Here is a 23417-nt window from a genome sequence, read left to right as displayed (position 1 = left end):
TATTATTATTAATCATATTATTATTATTATTATTATTATTATTATTATATTAATAAGAGAGAAAATTACTTGTTGAATGACCTGTACGATTTTATCCCTATTTTAAATGGTTATTCTGGTTTTATGTATCTGCTTATTGGTTTGCAACACTCAGAAGGAATAGTTCGAGACTTCATTGTTTAGCTTGGTGACAGGGAGAGCGGCTAAGCTTTTGTAATACCGGCAACATCCAACTGGTTGACAAACTGCACGTGGCCGCTAACAACCATATGACAGTTTTACTGCTGATAAGAAAACTTGGTTTAGCTTTGAAAACCACTATATAATTATACCGACAAACTGTAAGAAATGATTCCTTATATCAAAATAAGAAATGGAGTTCATGTGGGGTTGTGAGGAAAAATGCATAATCTCAGAGTTAACGGGTTATATCAGCGTGTTGAAAGTCTCAGATATGTAATCCAAAAACATAGTTCAGCAGTGTGCAATGGGTGCACAAGGGATTAACCACAGTACATAATTTTCAGACGTGCTCCCAACAAAAATCTCAGATATGTTTGAAATTAAAGGTGGTCCAAAATAAGCAAAAAGTCTTGAAAGCAATGAACACGGAATAACGCGTGCTGCGATGTATATTTTTCATCCTCTTAGACGGACCTGGCTCCTAAAGTATGCACTTTTCCCCACGTGCCCACATGAAGTTTTTTTTTCTTGTTTCGACTTGAAGAATTAACTCTTTCAGTTTGTCGGCATAATTTCATCCTGTATATTTGTCTTAACTGTAAATCTAAATTAATATAAAAATTTTCAGCGTTACAAGAGTTCTTGATCATGCTTAATTAGCTTTTCAATCAGGTGATACTGAGATTGAGGTGACTCAGACGTAAACGTATAAATATTATACTGTAAAGACTGCCTAAATGAAAGTGGTACTTTCCGTGGTAGTAATATAATTGCTTCATTAAACAAAACTTTGTGTGGGTTTGATTAATGTGAAATATTTTGTTTATTATGAAGAGTGTAACAATTATAATTGAAAGTAGTGTGTAGATTAAGAAATATAAGGATCAGGTTATGTTCTTAATGTTGTTGCTATTAGTATTTAGCTGCTGTGATTCCTTGACGAAAATGGTCCACTGTAAATACTATAGTGCAACGATATGAGCACGACCATTCCTGGGCCATGAATCAGCGACTATATCATATCAGAAACTGGCCCCGCTGAAGATGGCACCACTAGTATTCTGCAAAAGTAAGACATTAACAGCGTCTGAGAATCCATGACCAACAATGCTGGAGTCACCCTCTTCCGTGTGTCCAAAATAACTATAACTATCCATGTTCACCATGTCATCTTCGAAAGCTTACGTCTCAAGATGTTCCATGAGACGAATGTTTATGTATTGGAAGCTACCCATGTCTTGCAGCAGAAAGCCAACTACACAAAGCTGTACGAATGCTTTCTAGCGGAACACTGGTGGAAGTTTGTAGTCACCGTAGACGAGGCGAAAGTTTCAAGCAATTACGTACAGAAGTGTTGATGTGAAAGGGCAAAACAATTTAATTCGTTAGTGCACCGAAATTTATCCAAGCAATTTCATGGTTGCGGGAGGGAAAATGTTTGTTACGGAGAAAAATTAAAAGTTTGGGGAAATCAATGCAGCATATTATCAGAAGCATGTTTTGATTGATATTTACAACAATCATATCTCCACACTGTGTGGAACGGACACCAAATGGGTGAAGCTGCATCAGGACAAGTCATTCAGTCAAATAGACAACTAATTACTAGCATTTTACAGACGAAGAGAACTAATGCCTAGGATCGTACTTTGGCTATCACTGACAACCCAGTGATGAATCTCGATCCATGTCGAATAGACTACTATGCCTTTAGGTTTCCGAAAATCCACCTTTTCTCTCGTATAGTTGTCACAGTTCCTGATCTCTAGAAAGCAACCGAATAGGAGTAGAATAAAATACTTCTTGTCGACCTGCAAAGAAGTTTTCTCGAGTGGAAAGTATGGTGTTGCAGAATTGTCAGGAGTGCTGGTTGTTATAGCATATAATTAGTGATAGTAAAGAGCGGATTGTCATACGTAAGTGAAGACTTGAAAGTAGTCTAAATGAAATCTTATCAACTCTGTATATAAGCCTATACAAAAGAATAACTTTCGTGCAAATTCTATTCTGTGCCTTTAAAACACATTGTCTGTCAGAATTTTCCATCTAATAAAATTTTTAATTACTAAGAAATTGCGAAAAGAGCGAAAATGAACGCTATTTTCTTTCTTTCCCGTTCCTTTAGAAATGAATAGGTTTGTTTCCACCAGAAGTAAAAGAGAAAAATTATTCAATGGTTTGGTCCTGTAATATAGACAAATTTAAGTGATGGCATTTTCTAAGTTTGAATTTTTTCCCGCAGCTTCATTTCTAATATTGTATATAGTAAATTTGGGTGATTCCGGACAGTCGCTGAATCCGGACGTCCTAAGCTTACGATAATACTGTCCTTTGCATGTGTAATGTGGAGACTTGTTGCGATGCCTATTCGAAGCGCAGTACCTTCCTACAGTTCAGTGCTGAGTAGGAAGTGCAAAGAGTGTTACACGTAGTTTCGACGGTGGGAGAAAAAAAAAAAGAAACAGGAAAGTGCATGCATATTTTTTGACCTGACGTAACTTTTTAGTGGAATATGTTAAGGTTTTACACAGAAGTGGTTGTTTGCAAATGGTTAAGTAAGACATATATCGAAGCGAAGATCCTACTTTACTCGTTGCATATTGGAAGAATTCTATTGCTTTGCGAGTGTCTGCTCAACGCGTGCTCAAGTGTATAGTGCTCAAAACGGGCGAATCCGGACGTTTAGGGAAGGGTGAATTTGGACACGTTTATTACGTTAAGCTGAATCCGGACAATGTGATTAATGAACTAAGAAGATTCAGAACACTCTCTCCTCTCTCGCTTTTCACGTTTATGAGTGTGAAATAGTACGTGAGATCTATTGCTTATATCTAGCGTCTATTCATTTATGCCATAATTGGACTCCGAGGAATCACCAGAAAAAACTATAAAATTATCTTAGGCTCTACAAACACAACTCAATTACAAAATGCTAATCATAAGGTGCTCAAAAATTCTACACTTCTGAATGGCTACATCATCTGGTATATTCCCATTTGATCAGCAACAAGTTCGGGAACATGAATTTTTGACGAATGAACATGATCCGGCAGTAACTGGAAACAATTCCTCTTCTGTGTCATCAGACTCATCCTCAAACACGTCTCAATCGCCTTCAGAGTCCTCAGTTAAACAGTTCATATCTTTTCCTGCTGTTGCTTCTTCCAAACCCACACCCCAAATGTCAGGTGTTCCTAAAAGATTAAGTGTCACGAATTGCAGTTTGTTTCAAACTGTTTCCTCAAACACAATTGGAGGTATGGATGAAAACAACTGTGGATTCTGTGGGAAGAATTATTATGCACCACCATTAAGCAAATACGATTCCTGGGTGTCCTGCACTGCGTGCAAGACCTGGTTTCATGAAAGATGTATGGCAGGTGATAAGGAACTATATTTTATCTGTGAATGATGTGTCTGAATTATGACTAGTGCTTCACGAAACTGGCAGACGTCATTAACGCAAAAAATAAATGCTAGACTCAGTGCACACATATTATACATTTTACTAATGATCTGGTTGTTACTCGCAAAAAATAGTAGTACAATGTAGTTTTAATGGAAACAAATGTGATTAAACGTTATAGTAATAGTTACACTACTGTGCATTTAGCTTACAATTTCAACAATAAAGAAATTAGTATAGAAATTGCTATGTTCGTAATTTGTATGTGTTTATCATGTATTTATATTTATATTTTGTACTTATCATGTTAGAATGGTAGTGTAGCAAGATAGTAAGCTAAAATATATCTCTCATGTATATATCTTCCTTCAAAGTTCAGTGTCCGGAATCGCCAACCTACTGTCCGGATTCACCCTTCCAAATTTGCAAATCAAAGATTTTGTCAACTTTCAGAAAATTAATTTTTATTTCTTAACATGCCATTCCAGGAAAACTATTTCAGTTGTACATGTATACCAACATATCATTAAATAATATGACGAAGTATTGGATATTTTCGTTTAGCGGGGTAGTTGTAAAAGAAAGAAACACCAGAACTGTCCGGATTCACCCAAACTTACCCTAACCAACATTAGTTTTTTAGTGAAAACTTTAATAATTTATGATAGTATTGTAAAATGAATTACGTTGCTTGCTAAAAATAGTAAGGAGTAGATATAGATGAAAATGATTTCATCCATTTGTGAGCTTCCACCAGCCAGATCTCACAACATGGGAATATGACTTCGCGTTCTTTCTTACTAGACAGGTTTATTTTCTTACTAGGAAAAATTGGGGAAATAACTGCAAAAACCAATGTGGAAACAACGCTAGCAATAGTCTCCCAAACTCCATAAGTTATAATTAGGCGAAACCAACGGTTAGAACCGGTGACTTAGACTGAAGACAAGAGAGGATAAATAGAAATGCTTATAAGAAGGAAGGAGGGTTCGATTAACCGCGGACGAATGAACAACCTGGTAGATACGTGAAACTTGTGAAAACGCTAAGCGTTTTACCACCCTCGATTCCCGGTGGGAGCTTACAGTCTATGGTTCGGATTGCACAGCCTCACTGCTGAATGGGACGCTAAACTGAAGTCAAATCAAATCGAAGTGATAGACTGCAATTGTTGTAGAATATTTCATGAAATCTACAAAAATGGACTAAAAGATTGAATTTGAAATCTAATTTTCGCGGAAAACCCGAAAACTATGGAATTCAATAATAATCCCGGAACACCAAAAGAGAGACTACGCTGGCAGCTTCAATAAAGAACTACTGTACAAGGACTCTTGGGCTTCTCCAAGAACCAGTGTTTGAACCATTTCATGGATAGTTATACACCACAGTAGTGTCTCCAGTGAGAATAGAAAGTGTAAGTGCTGCATACTTAACACTATTGAATTTAGATGCAGGGAACAAGAAAGATCCCCAATCATTTTCACTGTAGTGAATTTGGTAATTTAGGATCAAGGTCTTTACAAGTAATCAGCCAAATACATTGTTAGTCTGAACCGTGTATTTTTTTAAATTGATTCGATTACCTAGGTTAGTCATCATTACACACATGTATCGGCTTGCTTTTAGTCCTGGTGGCTAGAGAAATAAAATCTTAACTTTCTTGTTGATTGTCCCTATACTGAACCAACATAGGCACTTTTCTATCTGATTTTAAAGTAATTTTGCTTTTTCGTAACAGAAGGAATAAGGTGATAACTCACAAGTTAAGGGTCCAAATGGATGAATCGAGTTGTGGGATGAGGCTTAGTGCGTCTGATAGAGGATGTGAAAATATGTTCAAAGTTATAGCGGCTGAGTGTCATAAGAAGCGGAGGGGCAAGGGGTCAAAGTTGGTGGGAGAAGGGCTATGCTATGTTATTGAAATACATGTAATAAACTGTTGAATCTTGAAAATAGTGAAATATAGACAATGGAAACGGTGGTACTTTCACATATTGGCAAAACAAGAATGGGTAGAGTATATCACTAACCTCCGCCGCCATCTTGAAATCTGTGATATTTTATGAAATGAAAATGTGGTCATGTGATATATCAAATAAGACCAGCATGTTCTCAAAAAGTCAATTATGAACTTTACTGGTCGTTATTTGTATATCATTGGAAGATTTAGGATATTCTTTATAATTATTTACGAAATTTTTGGATTCTGATACTCGTATTTTGAAAGTTTGAATTATCACGAAAACACATGTAAATTAAAGATATCTATAAGCCACGAAAACTAACAGTGAAATTTAATATCAAAGTTCTATATTATAACATTATTATTGCCAAATTTCACTGTTAGTTTTCTTGGCTTGTAGATATGTTTAACTTACATGTGTTTTCGTCATAGTCCAAATTTTCAACATACGGGTGTCAGTCTCCTAGATTTCCGTAAATAATTATAGAGATGATCCTAAATATTCCAAATAAGGAAAATTAACCATCACTAAAGTTCATAATTGACTTTTGAGAACATGCTGGCCCTAATTGATATATCACATGACTATCTTTCCATTTCATAAAATATCACTGATTTCAAAATGGCGGCGGAAGTTAGTACTCTACTGTGTCCATTCTTTTTTTGCCAATATGTGAAACTATCACTGTTTGAGTTGTCTATATTTCACTATTTTCACGATTCAACAGTTTATTTGATGTATTTCAATAACATAGCATAGCCTTTCTCCAAGCAACTTTGACCCCTTCCCTCTCCGCTTCTTATGGCGCTCAGCCGCTATAACTTTGAACATACACATATTTTCACATTCTCTATCAGACGCACTAAGTTTCATTCCACAAGTCGATTCATCCATTTGGACCCTTTACTTGTCAATGTACAAGTTTGCGTTTTGGACAACATGAACATGCATACTATAACAATATACTATAAAATCCACTTACCCTTTTCTGAATTTTCTCTTTTGCGAACACCATGAATAAGTTAATAAGCTTTTGTATTGGCTGAGGTGAACCTATCACGTGAACCTGCTTCAGCTTCATTGGATATCCTTCCTATATAAAAAAAAATCAATAAATATATTACGCGTTAACATTTCGCTTGGTATTATATACTTTAGTAATATTACAATATCTTATTAGATAACACGGTAGCCGAATTTACATACAGCGTGAACAATGAACTTGAAACGCGTTGTTGCCAAACCTCAGTAAGAAATTCCTGAATATTTCGACATCTTAACAAAGTTCTCACATCACTAAGAACAAACAACTTGTTGACCGAATCGCTCTTCCCCATTCCTGCTTTGGCAACGTTTCTATAGGCTCATTGGTCAAGGTGAGAGATGCGTTCAAGGTCAAATGCCAATTCAGCTGCCGTGCACAATAACTAAATTAATTTTTGTAAATAGACTTCTTCACTATTGGAAATTTACTGAAGGTTCGGTTGAAATGTAAACTTCAGTGAACAATGTAGAGTAAATATGAAATTCTGGTTTTCCTTTCTGAGCAGGGCCACCTGTAAGATGGAGCATCCCCCAAAAATGTCAGGGACCCGTGAATTTTTTTCTTCAGTGATCTTCATTCAATCGTGAATTTTTAAATCATAAATATCTGACAATGAGAAAATAGTTTTAACTTTTGTAGAGATTAGCTTAAATTTAAAATATTTTAGTTTAGCGAATTCTAAACTGAGAAGGATATAATTTAGACCATTGATAATACAAAAATTTATCGACTTTTAAACTGTTACTTGCCTATTTTCACAAAAACAAAATTGACAACGGTAGGCTACGCTTGTTTTCATAAGAGGGGGAGGTTTTCAGAGAATATTTTTCTGGATCTCATAAAAACTATAAGTGGCCCTATTCATGAGGGCTATGCTAGGTTTCTGCTGGGTTACCAGATGTCCCCCTTTGGGGGCTTGTTCTTTCTCCTTTTCAAAAAGTGATTCGTAACTGCAAAGCTTAAGTAAAAGGAGAGAACTAAAGCTGATATATTTCATTCCTTACCCACACCGAGAACCTTTCATAATGAGAGAGAATGAACTGAACCGAATGAGGAAGAGATAAGCTCTCCCCGCTGGTCTAATGTTTAACGCGTTTACCTGAGGTGTAGAGCGATTCCCGGTGGAAGAGCACAACATTTAATTTAATCATAATTCACTTTCATAATCACCCGTCTCTAGCCTAAAGGATATAATCGTGAGATGTTTAACTTAAAAAAAAAAAACAGTTTTTTTTTTTTTTTTTTTTTTTTGCGAAGATGTAAGTGAACTAGGTATTTATTTTAACAAAAGAAACACTGACTAAAGCTTAACCCTTCAGGGTGTGATTTTTTTCGTATTTAAGTGAAATAATATACAGGCATATGATAAGACACTTCTAATTAATATCCGAATAGAAAAATGTCCTAAAGTATTTTTTCGTGCTAAAATATTAAAATACTTTGTATCACTTACGATACATTATGCATCAACAGTTCATGTTCCTCTCTCGAACAAAATCAAATTATAGCATATAAAGACAATTAGGAAACTTACTTCATGAACTTGGAATTTTTGCAACTTCAAAACTATTCTTTGTCCTTCAGAGTAAACGACCCATGAACTCTTCTATTCTCACCTTCGCTAAGCACGCACACGACTTCTTTCTCTCTGTACTGAAGCAACATTTTCCTGACATCTACCGGATATATGGTGAACTATGTGCTCAGGAGAAATATCAGATATGATACAATATGTATTTGTGATACAGCTCACGACGTGAACACTAATACTAGCCATAATTTATTTTGTATCAAATATGATACAATATGCATTGTAGGGTTAAAACCCACCGTATTTTAAATTATAATATATAAGGGTTTTAATCTTTGATCAGTGTTTCTTTTGTTAAAATAATCAATCCAAAGCAATGGATAGTCTTAGGTATTTATGTATAGAGTTTGTTCAAAGACAGTCTCAAATATATGTTGTTATTTAATTCAATCTTATATAATTGGATTGTCTGTACGGGGGTGGTGGAGGCTCTCAGTCAGCGGTAGAATATTCACTTCTGGTTCCAGAGTCGGTCCCAGCACACGCTAAGTGACTCTTGTACAGGACAAACACCGTGTATGTGGATTTTCTCGGGATTCTCGAACTTCCTTCATTCCACTATTTCATTCATTCTCATCATCATCATCGTCTCCCTGAGCATGCATGACATAGCCAAGGACGTAGAACTGAAATTTGGAACCTCTGTGGTAATAGGTAGTTAAGGACAAATCTATTTTTGTTGGCTTCGTGATTTAGGATGATTTCACAAGAATTTTCACTATAAAATTTATATGTATTTCAAACTTAAAACATGTGCGTGATATGAAATTGAAATAGTGTATTTATCTTGTACACTTTATGCATAGTGTAAACTGATATATATAACTAACGAGTTCATAGCCTATTAGCTTTGCTATCTTAAATAATTTAAACCAGAAATACACATTACTGAAGAAAGCAACGTTTATTTTAACATTATAACTCTGTAACAGTTATTATTTTAAAACAAACGTTGCTTTGCTCAGTAATTTCTATTTCTAGTTTAAATGATATATACTAGTAGTTATTGTGTTATTTATCATTTAAATATTGTACAAGTATTTCATGAAGTAGGAACTTAGTAGTCTATATAAATTAGCTGTAGTAGTGCAAAGCTAATTTGTTAGCAAAATCGTTCGTAATAAATTTGATTCGCCATTTTTATAGTTTGTATCTGAAATAATTAATTATTGCATATTAGTGACAGTGTTTAATAACACTCTATATTCTGATAACCCCTTAGACTTCCGATTGAACATTTAGGCACCACTGACGTCATTTTCGAGGAAACATGGAGCGGGGTCGTCTTCAGTGGACGGAGCTGAAAGGACTTTTCAAAGTCCATTTTTTTGTTAAGATTGAGTATATAAGAGAAAGAAATATATACTTATTTATTCCAGACACTAGTGTTTTAAATTGGGCCTTTCACCTCTAGTGTTTGGGGTCCCGGGTTCAAACCCAGCCCCCGCCAAGTGAACTTTGTGGTGGACAAACACCGTGTGCGTGGGTTTTCTCGGTGTTCTCCCGTTTTCTCCCACTTTCTTCATTCCACCATTCCATTCATTACACATCATCACCGTATCCTTTAGCCTAACCGGCATAACCGTGGGACGTAAAACTCAAAGATTTCATTTCATAGTCTTTTAAATTAAATAAAAAATAGTGGATATCCCCATTGGCGAGTATTTCAACGAAAATGTAAGAGATGCAATCCCATAAATAGAACAAGGAAATAGGGAAGTAAATACTTGTGCTCTTAAAATTCGAATAATTCATAGTTTGAATATTCAAAGAATAGATTTTTCGAACATCCTTTATTCGAGTGTTCGAAGAAAATTCGTTATTTCAGTAAAATTATTCAGGTAGCAAACAATTATTTTGAATAACGAATAATTACTTTGGTCTACAACATTTTCTTTCTTCACAAGAACCAAAATTACCAAGTGTAAGTTTCTTTTTCATTCTGAATTCAAAATGTAATCAAAACTTCTCCATCAGGCAAGGTTTTCTTGTGACGGTCATTTTTTTTCACCCTTATACGCGAAATGGATCGTATTTTCTTGAAACGTGAATGTGTTCAGCGCAGCATAGCTCAGCTATTTATTAACGTAGAAGGATGATTTAGATGCCAGATTATTGTCGAAAAATAAAAAAAAACTTTCAAGTGGAATGGGGTTTGTTCTAATCGATTCCATAGGAAAGTAGAGGTCATTGAATTTCGGTAAAATATTATAGAACTTGTATATCTTCAATTATACTCCCCCTTGTCGCCCCTTAACATCGGGCGACAAAATTATAAACTTTAACAGCTTATGAGACACACGTTATATCCTATAGAAATTTTATTTGCTGGAAATATCCTTGTTGTATAGTAAAGAAAAAAGTAAACACCATTAGTACTTACCTAAGAAGTTGTAAATAATTTTCGGCTCTATTTACCCTCTGTGATGTCTCTTCAATGTCCAGCAGTAGTCGGCCATCATCCTAGGACTCCATTTGCTTTGGTACCTCTTTTTCATTCTTGAAATTTGCTGATGGAATTGCTCACCATGTTCATCACTTACAACAAGGATACCTTCGGCAAATCGAATACCTATGTGGCATGTGTGTCCAGTAAACTTCTAACTTTATAATTTTGTAGCCTGTTGTTAAAGTACACTTAAATTGCGGGAGAATTCTGCCCCTACAATATTTTACCGAAATTCAATTACCCCTACCTATGGGGTCATTGACGACAAATTAAATACCAAGTGAAAACTTTATTCTTCCACAACAACCTAACACTTAATAATCTGTTAATAAACAGCTTAACTAGCTGTTTTCCATGCATGTTTCGAGAAAATGTGGTTAATTTCGCGTATAAGGGTAAAAAAAATGACTGTCACAACAAAACCTTGCTTGATGGAAAGCATATCACTATGAAAAAAAGACAGCACTGTGCTTCTCTCAAAATTTTCTGCTTTTTTAGACGACCTTCCATGTGCAATAATGTGTTTGTTTTCTTGTAGCATTCCTGACTAATGTGGTTCTAATATATTTCTTCCTCCATATGAGTAGGCCATGCTGTATCTAGTTCGATAGCGCAATAAATATGGTTAGTTTAAACTGTAATTCTTTGTAAACAGATAAGATAGAAACTAATACCTGTATACACGTCATCAGTTTCTTTGCCATAGTTAATGTGATTTTCATTATATGTCCTAATGTAAACTCTGAGAAATCGAAAATGATCGCATCACCAGCTCTGAGATCATCCATTTTCAAGTGCATGTCCATTGTGTACATTAGCGTGTGATTTAATTGGTTGTAGTCAAAGGTCTTGGCATCACATTTTATTCCCATTACCCATACACGATATCCTTCTGGTGTCAATTTAGGCATTGGAGGCATAAATCTGAAACAGAAAAAAAAGAATAAATATGAATAGTTAATAATTTTTGATTTTTTTTACTTAATTTTCAGTGGTGGCTTTTAAGGGAATTCACATCGGTAAATTTACAATTCTAATGTTATAAACCAAAAGAAATATATTTACCTAATATTCTAATAAGAATTAGGACATTACGTAAATATCCCTTTGGGGATCCGATGGTACAATTTGTACCATACGGGTGTTTCATGGTACATTGCGTTATAACTCTCCTATTTGAGCTTTTTCGTCCGTTTTTTTGTTTTGTTTTGTTTTTCAAGTCCAGAGGCATTTTAGAAGACCTTAGTATAATTACACACCTTCCTGCGTCGAGACATAGGAGGTGGTGACGTCATAATTCTAAAATATATATTTTCTTTTATTAAGCCTATGTTCATTAATTTTTGGTGGGCTTATTTTTGCACGTAGAAGATGGAAATTGTGCATAAACATTCCGCCCACTTAGTAGTATTTATCGGATTTTTCAGATCTCTGCGTTAAAACAGGGGGTTCCAGAGGGGCAAAGGGTTGGAAAAAGGGATATTTTTTTACCAAAAATCCCTTTCTTCGGGATTTTCCCGCCTTAGATACATGATGGAGACACGTGAGTCATACCGTCTGAAAGGCAGTTCTATTCTGAAGAAAATGATGGGTGAAACATGACCCTAGGGTAATTAGGGATGTCTCAGGGAATTTTTACAAAATATCCTTCTGTATACAGGAATATGGTACATTGTCGGTATATATATATATATTTGGCGGGCTTATTTTTGCACCTAGAAGATGGAAATTGTGCATAAACATTCCGCCCACCTAGTAGTATTTATCGGATTTTTTTCAGATCTCCGCGTTAAAACAGGGGGTTCCAGAGGGGCTAAAAGTTGAAAAAAAATTATATTTAGACCAAAAAATCCCTTTCTTCGCGATTTTCCCGCCTTAGATACATGATGGAGAGACGTGAGTCATACCGTCTGAAAGGCAGTTCTATTCTGAAGAAAATGATGGGCGAAACATGACCCTAGGGTAGTTAGGGATGTGTCAGGGAACTTTTATCAAAATACGCTTTTGTATAGGGGAATATGGGGCATTGTCGGTATATATATTTTTGGCGGGTTTATTTTTGCACCTAGAAGATTGAAATTGTGCATAAACATTCAGTCCACCGAGTAGTATTTAACAGCTTTTTTTTCAGATTTCTGTATTAAAACAGGAGGGTCCATAGAAGCTAAAAGTTGAAAAAGGGATATTTAGACCAAAAATTCCCTTTCTTCGTGGTTTTCCCGCCTTAGATACATGATGGAGACATGTGAATGATACCGCCTGAAAGGCAGTTCTATTCTGAAGAGAATGATTGGCGGATTATAGTCCTAGGGTAAATAGAGATGTCTCAGGATTTTTTTTTACCTGAGATCATGGTGTTTTGCGGTAATTTGGAGCATTGTGGGAATTCTTGATAAAATTTCTCCCGCCCTTAGTATTCAAGATAGAAACTTGAAATTTGGCACATACATTCAGTATACCAAGTACTATTTATCAGATTTTTTGAGATCTCTACGTTACACAGGGCCATTCCAAAGGGGCCCAAAGTGTGAAAAAAATCCCCGAAATTTTCCCTTTGACATCATTTTCCCTTCTCCTGGTATATGGTATGAGCATGCAAGTGGTACCATTTGAAAGCCAGCTTCATTCTGAAGAGAATGAGGTATGAACCATGATCTTAGGATAAATAGTGACGATGCAGTAGCTGCTTGATTGAAAGTCTAAAAAATACCCCCAAAACCCCGGTTCCCGTAAGGGATATTCTTCTCTGGAACGTAGTGATATAGTTTTAATTTTAATCTATGTGATTTATCTCAGGAGCCACAACTATTTAAATTGTAAGATAATTTAGAGGCAATTAAGATGTGAAGCAACTAAATTGACGCTTAATGTCGAGAGTTTTTTTTTACGCAAACCCAGGGACACTCATTCGCCCCAAGTGTTTGAGTGAATTTCTTCAATCCATTCTCTCTTTAAATCTACAATTTTTCACCCCAAATTTACCACTAGTCCAACCTAAATTTATCATTCTTCCCTTCAAATGTACCATTCTTCTCCCAAATTTACCACTAATGTACCCCAAGTTTACCATTCTTCCCCCAAATTTACCACTACTGTAACCAAATTTACAATTCTCCCCCCAAAATTTACCATACTGTACCCCAAATTTACCATTCGTCCTACCTAAATTTATCATTATTCCCTTCAAATGTACCATTCTTCTCCCAAATTTACTACTAACGTACCCTAAATTTACCATTCTTCCCCCTAAATTTACTACTAGTCCAACCCAAATTTATCATTCTTCCCTTCAAATGTACCTTTCTTCCCCCAAATTTACCACTAATGTACCCCAAATTTACCATTCTTCCTCCCAAATTTACCACTACTGTACCCCAAATTTACCATTCTTCCTCCCAAATTTACCACTAGTCTATTCCAAATTTACCATCCTTCCTCCAAATTTACTATTCTTTCCCAAATTTACCACTAGTTCAGGCTAAATTTAGCATTCTTCCACAAAAATTTCCATTTTCCATTTTTATTGTACAGTATCTAATGGGTTTCGGTTCTGAAATGATGAAAAAAATCTAGGCACGGAATAGGAAAAGAGTTTCTAATAGGAACGATTTCGGTCCTGATCCGAAACCAATGTCCCAGGAAAATCGGTTCTGACTCTGTACGGTTTTTCAGAGAAAGTTGTTTTGGTTCCGAAAGCGAAACAGAGTTTTCGAGAAAATAATGTTTATTGAGTCCTTCACTGGAAACAACATTGAATATTGAAGCCAATGATGGAAAGCTATACACAGAGACCGAAACGACTCAAACAACACAAAAATGCATGTCTTCAAATTTGGACATACTTTAATGTGTACAAATGAATTCCCTTCTAATGGTGGACATAAGGAAATATGTCGATTTTTTCACATTACGGATATGTCCGTAACAAATATGAGCAACTATAGCATGTCAAAATGATCTACTGCCTTGTTTTCATTAGTTTTGACGGATTAGTATGTTATGTTTTGATCATTGGGGCAATGTTTGAGATTATATAATTGCACGTCAAAAATTTATACACATGCGCGGAAACGTGAGGTGGTTGTCGTTTGTCTCTTGTCAGTGTGTAATCAGTGTTACTTTGTCGCTTGATCTAGAAATTTTTAAGGATATTTTTATCAAAAGCAATAGGTCCATTTATATTGTTAGAATAGAAATTTAACACCTTTTAAATGTTGTCTACTGACTAAACTAGCATTATTTCCACTAAAATTAATATTAAAGCGTCTAGCGTCTTCTTGCAGTGTGTTTAGTGACAGTATTATTCACGTTGTTGGCATTGTGTTTAGTATGATTACGACATGTGTGTGTGCCCTATTACGGACAGGTTTGACATTTTTTTTTTTTTTGCCATACCTTGATACCTTGTCCTTCGGGCTCTGTGTGTAGAGATAACAGAAATAGGTTTTGTAACAAAATCACCCGTTTGTTTTTGTAGATTATTCTCTCGGCTTAACATTTCACAGTTGTTCAACATTGTTGAAGCTTGAAATGATCTTAAGTTAACGGTATTACAAAAGATGAAGATGATGAAACCGATTCGAAACATAATAATATTGACTTTGGTTTTCGGTTTTTGTGAACAGAACTGATATGTTGAACTGTATTTCGATTTTGTGAACAGAACCGATATGTTCCAATGTATTTCGGTTCTTTTCCCAAAGCACGCTGTATTAAAACGTTTATTTAAGTTTCGGGAACGGAACCCAATACATTTTGGTTGTATATACCATTCATTAATAACCATAATTCTTATCAAATCAACTTCTATATATCTCATATAGTTTTTTTCTCTTTTAAAAGTTCTATATTCTATAGTACACTGAAAGATACGTTTCATATTAAAAATCATTACATAGCATTCAGAAATAAATTTTAAATGTATTTCTCTTATACTATTCATTAAGCTCATTAATAAGCAATTCTAATTAGCAATAATACTTCTTCGTTGCAAAGTTGCAATACAAAATATTTCGTTACCACATTCGAGTATCACGAGTAATGATGATTTATTTGCTTCAATTCCACAGATTTCTAAAAAAAAAAATTGTTCTACTAGCTTGACTATTAGAAAAATTAGTTTCTCTAGCATTAATACGGCACTGAAGAACGGAGCGTACTTATATCTAGATCTAGGGATTTTAGGTGCAAAATTTTGGTAAGAGACAACAGAAATTTTGAATAATAGTCTACCTAATCTAAAAAGGTAAAATAAAGATAGTCTTAAAAAAGGTAGTCTTAAAGTCTACCTAATCCTGGATCATATTGTTATTAAAATCACAAGTCTAAGGAGTAAGTAATATTTAATATTTCATTTGTTTTTCCAGAGAGGTTGCATCCGCTCCGGTCACTAAGTGAATATTTGTCTGTACAAAAATACTCAACAATATCAATTGGTGGCAGTTGTGCTTTGCAAGGTACGTCTTGCGACCTTGCTGATATTAGATTCAAATATAAATGATATAATTTAAATATTGCTCTATTTAATAATTGTGTTTATTTATAAGTTAGAAATCCAGGCCTGGAGTATATTAATTTTTGGTATATATATATATATATCTATTCATTTATTTTATTATTATTAGTGTAAGGAAATATTTAATCAATTTATGTTGTATATTTATGTATATATATATATTAGAGCATCATTTCTTATTATTTAAGAATTAACCATATTATTATTTACAATTTAGCTAGTTCTATCATTGCTTTTTTCCATGCTAACTTTTTCTCTTACAAGCCTGTCGAGGAGGCTAGCTGCTAAATCCATTGTATTTCAGTCTCCCTTACTGGGAATTTTCGATTCGAGTAGTTGGCGCTAAAAACTTTCAAAAGAATTTTTTGTTGCTATTTTTTTAGCAGGCCAAAACGTATAAAAAGGCTGCCTCCCCTATTTTCGTCGCTGTGCGTTTTGAGGATTCCTGAGTGTAGGATCTTGGCCAGCCAGTCCGCTGCACTGGAAGTGAATAGTGCAGTTTGGAGAGAGTCCCCTCTAGTTAGTTACTGTATGTAGTCAGATTAGAGATTCTACTACATTACAGATGCCGCTAAAGCAATTGAGCTTTGGCCGTGATATAGGATATACAATTAATAGGGAGTTAGGAAATAAGTTGTTAATTTAGATGTTTGATCCTACGCCTATAACAGAGGCTATTGGATTACTATTGCTTTGTAGCGGCCGACCTGAGGCGCCTTCGGGCCGACCTAATTTTTTGCTTTTCTTACTGTTATTAAATTCATAATTACTATTTAAAAACCTTTTACTTGCTTTATTGCCATGTAATTATTGCAGGTATTAGTCAATGTTAAATTTCTCTCTTTATATTTTGTTCTTTCTGTGGAATAACTAAGCCAGACGAATACTTAAAGTTAGCTGTTTTCTCATAAGAGGAAACTCATATCTTTTTCTCCCCTCTTTGCATCTTGAGAAACAGATCTGAATTGGTAACCTATAACCTTCGATTCACTGCACGTGCAAGGGAATATCTAACCCTTGTGTCTTATCTGAGAGTCTGATGTTATTTTCTGAATACTCTCATTGTCCTCTGTTTAAGCCCAGATGTTCTCAAAAACATGGTAGACGTATAATTAACATTTTGGCGCCGAAGTTGACACTTCGAAAATACTAAATATGTCTATTTTGACACCGTATAAAATAAGTGTCTTGGGAACACTTGTATTTTTGGTATCATTGTGAAACGATTAAGAAACCTGTAAAATCTGGATAAAGCTTGATTTTCTTTGTAATATCAAATTAACCTTTGACTTTTAATTTGGATATTATGTACTAGATGACGCTAAAGCCTTATACTGTTTGTAATAACGCGCATGCGTGACTATTCTAGTTAACACCCTAAATAGTCGTTCAGATTATCAATACCCAATCTAAACGTAAAGACTAATTTCATTGCACACGAGTATCCGCCCTTTTGGAAAGATACCACCCTACTATACTCCCACGTACGTAACGTGTGAATAAACTCCCTGAATACAAAATAGCTGTACAAGCTGTTCTCAGGGGAAAATCATTGTGTGTCTACGAGGCACGAGCTTCGTGCTCGTCGCCGGGGGCTCCGGCCCACTCTTCGGGCTCAGGCTTCTGTCCTTCGCCCGCCGGACTTGCGTTTCTTCTCTGACTTTGTTAGAGTCATAGAGAGAAGAACTTAGTGCATTATCAGTGTGTGTTATTACACTGTGTTAGTGGAGAACTCCGTCATCTCCGTTCTCCTACCAAGGACCATCTCTGTTTTCATTTCGTGTGTGCAATACAGCAAGAACTTTGTTACTGTGCTGAACGTTGTCTCTAGTAAGTTTACTACTACTACATGCAGGCAGTCGTAACTCAACCTCTTCATTGAACTGCCCTTGTTTCTCTTTTATCATTGGTCATATTCTGACCCCTCTCAAGTTTCACGCATACGCCACTAGACTTGTGCGTCATCTAAAATTACCTCTGATGTATAACAACTTATTGCTTATCAACTCTTCTGCGCTGTACAAAAGCAACTTACAATAAAACTCATACTACTTCTAACTCGGCGTTCCAGTCATTTAAAACGCCTATCTAAAGTTTTCAAAGTACGACCTCACCTACTCATATTCTCTCAGAAAGTACCTCCGAAGAAGCCGTTCGTCGAAGTCATTATTATCACATCTCTTTCGTTCTCTGGTTCCTACGTGAACCACTACACCAGTCTCGCCTGTTGAGGACCGAACTCTTTATCTTCCTTGGATTGGGAAGTTGAGTGAACCATTACCCTTCTGTGTGTGTTCTGCGACTCCAGTACTATTCCTGCATTCGCCGTGAGAATTCCGATTGGAGAAAGAACTTCACTCTCCGTAGGAAATGGAAGCATCTTGTTGGTTTTACCGCTCGAACCTATACAGACATCTTCTGGGAATTCTTGGTCGCAGTGAACATCTTGTTACCACGCTAAGCTCAACTGGACTTATACAGGACTCGACGATATCTCCAGAGGCCACTTGGAACTCTTTCATCTCAGTAGGTGTTCTATTGCGAGGTGAGTGATTTAAATTGTTTTAGTGATTTTAATTGTGCATCTTGATTCCTCGCATCGACTCAGAATCACGTCTACTTCTTTGCACCCAATATCCGATTTCAGTGTTTGTGTAAAGTGATTCTACAACTAAGGTTGTTAGCGATAACTATCTCTTCCATTTTATTGTTTTATCGATTAAATTGTTATTAGGCTGAATTATTTAAGTATAGCCAAGCCTGACCTTGTCTTGTGAAGTTTTATGTATTTGAGGTCCATTAAGTGTGTTAATAATCCTGTCTCCATTGCATTAGCTTTATTTTTAAATCCATGGTTGTATAATACGTGCCTAATTATTAAGTTGTCGTCCCGCTACAAATATTTATTTCTTTGCACGAGTCCTAGTTGTCTAATATTTTGGTGTGCTAATTAATCTCGTTGTTGTGTGGGCTTCACGTTAACTAGTGACCCCCTTGGAGCCGCCATTGCCCTAAAGTGCTGGCAATTACCTGCGGGACATTCACGGATCAAGGCTCCTTTATAATCTCGTAAACTCGTGCTTGAACTTTGGAATTAATTATTGTCATACATAGGCACTCATCCTGTTCTCTCTCTCCCTATCAAATCACCTTGCCGACAGCCTTGTTAGTCGGACATTGTTTGAACAGGACGGACCTCCTCCTTACCGTACTAATAAATTGCCGAGCCCCATAGACTGCTCAGCTCCATTACATTTTTAATGTCAGGCAACTCTCTAAGTCAGTGATATTGTTGAGACCTTTCGTGGTCCTTTATTAATTATTCTGTTAGTTGGATTTCGGCTACCTTTGGTAGAGATATTGTCGCTAATAATCTCTTTTTATGTTCGTGACCTGTGGTGGGACTCCCTCACCAGTGGCCGCAAAAGTTCTGATCGCCTCCTGCCACCGGCCCCGACATAAATTTGGTGTTCAACAGTGGGATTCGATCATTAGCTCGTCATCTAATAATGTGTTAATTGATATTGATTATAGAATCCTATGTTGCTTTTGTAAATGACAAAGCAGGAGTTATTTATATTATTACTTTCATTTGTGTTAAGTAGTTTGCTTAGGGTCACCTTTATATTCTAGATGAGTAACGTATAATTTAATGTTTAAATTGTGTTAATTGAAAGGACAGGTTTCCTATTAAGTTGCTTGAAATTTAAATCTAAAAGTAAACATTTTGTGTTGATATGTTGCGTTGGGCAAATGCCCCCTTCTACCCTGAAAGCTTAACTATCATTTTGCTTGTTCTAGAGAAGTCAATGAGGGAAGGAAAAATGAAACAGTCCATATATCAAAAGAATAGTTCGTTCCTTTTTCTTCAACACAGAGAGAAAACATCTGTTCTCTGTTAGTTTCCCCAGCTGGGCAAAACAAAAAAAAATATATATATATCTATATATTTTGTGAAAAGAAAAAGCGAGAAAAAGGAAATGTGTTGGTTAGCATTCCTCGGTTGTGTACTGCCTTAGTATTCAAAAAAAACTGTAGGGAGAAATATCAACACAATACCTTGAGAAGGTTTATGGCGCCAAATGCGGGACGGATACTTCCTTCTCCACCTATCGAGATGAAAGCTATTCCGTTCTGTATTCAAAGCTTCTCAACGTATTCTGAGTTCGATTCTTGCAATGGATTTTCGCGAGATTCATTTCAAGAATCATCAGTCGCAAGGCTGGTGTAGGAACTCCAAGTATTCAAATTCTGCTTGTGTAATTAATGTACAAGTCAGTCAAAACATACATCATTGAAATTTTGAAATTTATTTTGAAATTTTCATTCTGTGAGTCCTTATACTCACGCGTTGTTAGTTCTTTGATTGTGGGTAAATTCTTGATCTTTCCCCGACTGGCTTCTCAGCGTTAGTGGTAAATTAAATATTATGTTAGGTGCTAAAGAGATTCCTTACACGAATTATGCGAACTAAAGCCTTAATATGTTTCGTTTCTCAGTAAAAGTTCATAATGAGATTCATTACTGTGATTTTGAAGTTTTCAAATTATTTTAAATTTTCTTGGAGGCCAATTTAATTTTATTGTTTATGAATGGACGTGCTTTTGTTAATTATGAGAGAATTAAGTATACCAAGATTGAAAGTTTAAAAGGGCAATAAATTCAGTTTAGTAATTTGTTTTAAGTAGAGACCATTCTTAATAAGTTATTGTAATATTAAGCCTAATTCGTTATTTTATTATTTTAAGTCGTGTTTGAATAAAGACAACACTAATGTGGGACACCCCTGACGTATAGTACCCTGTATTCTAAGACCGCGAAGTCCCTTGTATTTTGATTGAATGATAAGAGCGTAAATTATTAGGATATGCGTTATTGCTTTTTGAAGTTCATGGCATCAAAGTTTTGTAATTTTAATAAAGCTCTTGTAAATTTTAATTGCCAGTGTAAGGCTGTTTTATTAAGGAAGAAATACGTGAACTTAATGTAGTAGAAAGACTAATCCTAACAATTCCGTTTGTGCTTAGCTATTGTTATTAATTAAGGAGACGTTTAAATAATTTATTAGTAGACATTATTAATCAATGAATCTTTTCTTATTCATTATGTTAGAAGTTGAATTATCTATAAATTTATTACTTTCCGGTCACGATAAATTCGACCGTAGTCATTGTGTTAATAATTTCATTTATTCAGGACGTAAAACCGTGCTCTGTAGTATTGTTATTAATTTTGCTATTTCTTGCCGAGTGCTAATGCCTCGAGTTGTGTAATTATCTTGTAAATTTTAGCGAGCTATCTAATTTTGGAACGTATCGTTGGGAGACACCCTGTCGGAAAATATTGAGACAGTGAACATACCTCTCCCTTGTTCCAGCAGTAATTCATGGAGTCTAGATTAGGTTAGGATGTGTCAATTCCCTTTCCTAAAAAGAGTACCAATTCCATCAAACGTGATAATTAACTATAATTATCAGCCCCAAAGCGTACATTGGTCGTTCAGAGAATTGCCACCTGTTTCTATCGCTTGTATTAGCTGAGAATCGTGCAATCTCTGATGTTTATACTCCGTTGAATCGATCTTATTGTACCAATTCCATCAAACGTGATAATTAACTACAATTATCAGCCCCAAAGCGTAAATTGGTCGTTTCAGAGAATTGCCGCTTGTTTCTATCGCTTGTATTAGCTGAGAATCGCGCAATCTCTAATGTGGAGCCTCTGTTATATCGACCTTATTGTATAATGGTGCGTCCGCGTAATTGTAAGGATGATAAGCCGGATCTTTGAGAAGGCTTACCCCCTTAAAGGTACGGGACCCTCCTATTACATCCCAGGTCGCTATGGACCCCCTAGGTCCCGCAGCTGTTTATTATCGTTCAGTTTACTAACGAACGACCAGAGAATGTTTGGTTCTTTCGGAAGGAAGCCCAGTGTTTCGTTCGAAAGACACCCTATGGTGTTAAAGTTTTAATTATGTGCTTTTCGAGATGGTAATGATATGTATGGAAGCTAATGTTGTATTTAAATGGTCATAAATGTTCTTGCTCGCGAGTGCCTAATCTAATCAAAGGTGCGTTTGTGTAGACCTAATCCTTTTGAGCACTCTTGCTCCCTAATGAGTCCAAGCACGAGTCCTTAAGAAAATCTAAGGTTGTCCGAAGAGATAATTAAATTCGCTTGTCCAATGTATCGTATCAAGTATTGTTATGTTTTCTAGCTTCCGCGTAAATTAGTGATGTTATAATATCATGAGTAAAAGAAATGCTTTTGCAAGTCCAGGAATCGAGTTATTTTCTAGAATAAAATTCTTATCGGGCCTAAATGTCAAATACAGCCGCCCTGTTTAGTAAATAAGTGCATTATTGATCACTTTGTAACTGCATATAAACTCTTTCTTGTCTCCTATTTGAAATGATAAATCGTTCTTTTGTGCGTATAGATATCCCAAAAGGTCTCTAAAATGTAAATACGCGGTTAAATTCCTCAAAGTTAAATTATGAATAAATGCGAAGTAAATGTAAGTCCCAGGGTCATATGAGTTAATATTAGAAGATAGGCTAAAAGTAATCCTTATTATACCTCTCTTGCCTCCTGCCGTCCGAGTGCCAACTTAATTTGTATCTAAGAGTCGACATCATGTCTCCTGTAAGGAATTCTCGTTGAATTGTATTAATTGTTCTTAAATGTATTTAAGTAATTATAGTCTATTCCCGTTCGATTGTATTTCTATAAGGTTGTGGCACATTCTATTTTTATCATTTGGATATATTGATTATTGTATTTACTAGGAATAGACATTTTAAGCTGTAATTCTAATAATATTCTAACGTGAATATACATTATAATAAATATGATAATGGCATTTGATATATTATGCGTTATAATGCATATGATAATTGTATTTTGATATCTACTATATGTTATAATTAATATGAAGTTTTGGTGAATATCCAGGTTGAAATTAAGACCTACCAATTGAATGATATCAATATTTTACTGTAAAAGGTAGTTGTTATCATAGTAAGGCAACAAGATAATTGCCTGAAGTTATATTTAAATTCATTGTTGATTTCTAAACGTCAGTACTCCAGTTATATTGGTCCCTTTGTTAATAAAATGAAGTAAAAGTGAAGTACCTCTGTGCGAATAGTACAATTAAATATATGTTGATTTGAAATTCTATATTGTAACTCTACCTCTCTTATCGATTAACTATTTGTAGCAGTTCATTTTATAAATTAAGACGATTTATTTGATT

At 35.3% G+C, this 23417-nt stretch overlaps 1 protein-coding gene across 1 annotated transcript in view; it reads right to left on the bottom strand.

Moving 5' to 3' along the window:
- LOC145692846 (retinol-binding protein pinta-like) overlaps window positions 1-23417 on the bottom strand; it is a 62474-nt gene that overhangs the window by 8860 nt on the left and 30197 nt on the right. Inside the window, exons 4-5 of the mRNA XM_081768360.1 lie at window positions 11316-11565; window positions 6539-6649 (exon numbers count right to left, since the gene is read on the bottom strand). Coding sequence (XP_081624486.1) covers window positions 6539-6649; window positions 11316-11565 — 361 coding nt within the window. The remainder of the gene's footprint in view (window positions 1-6538; window positions 6650-11315; window positions 11566-23417) is intronic.

Source organism: Thermobia domestica, chromosome 8, assembly GCF_964235325.1.
Source record: "Thermobia domestica chromosome 8, izTheDome1.hap1.1, whole genome shotgun sequence".
Classification (NCBI taxonomy): Eukaryota; Metazoa; Arthropoda; class Insecta; order Zygentoma; family Lepismatidae; genus Thermobia; species Thermobia domestica.
Note: the sequence above shows the minus strand (reverse complement) of the source record. Positions and strands in the feature narration are given on the sequence as shown.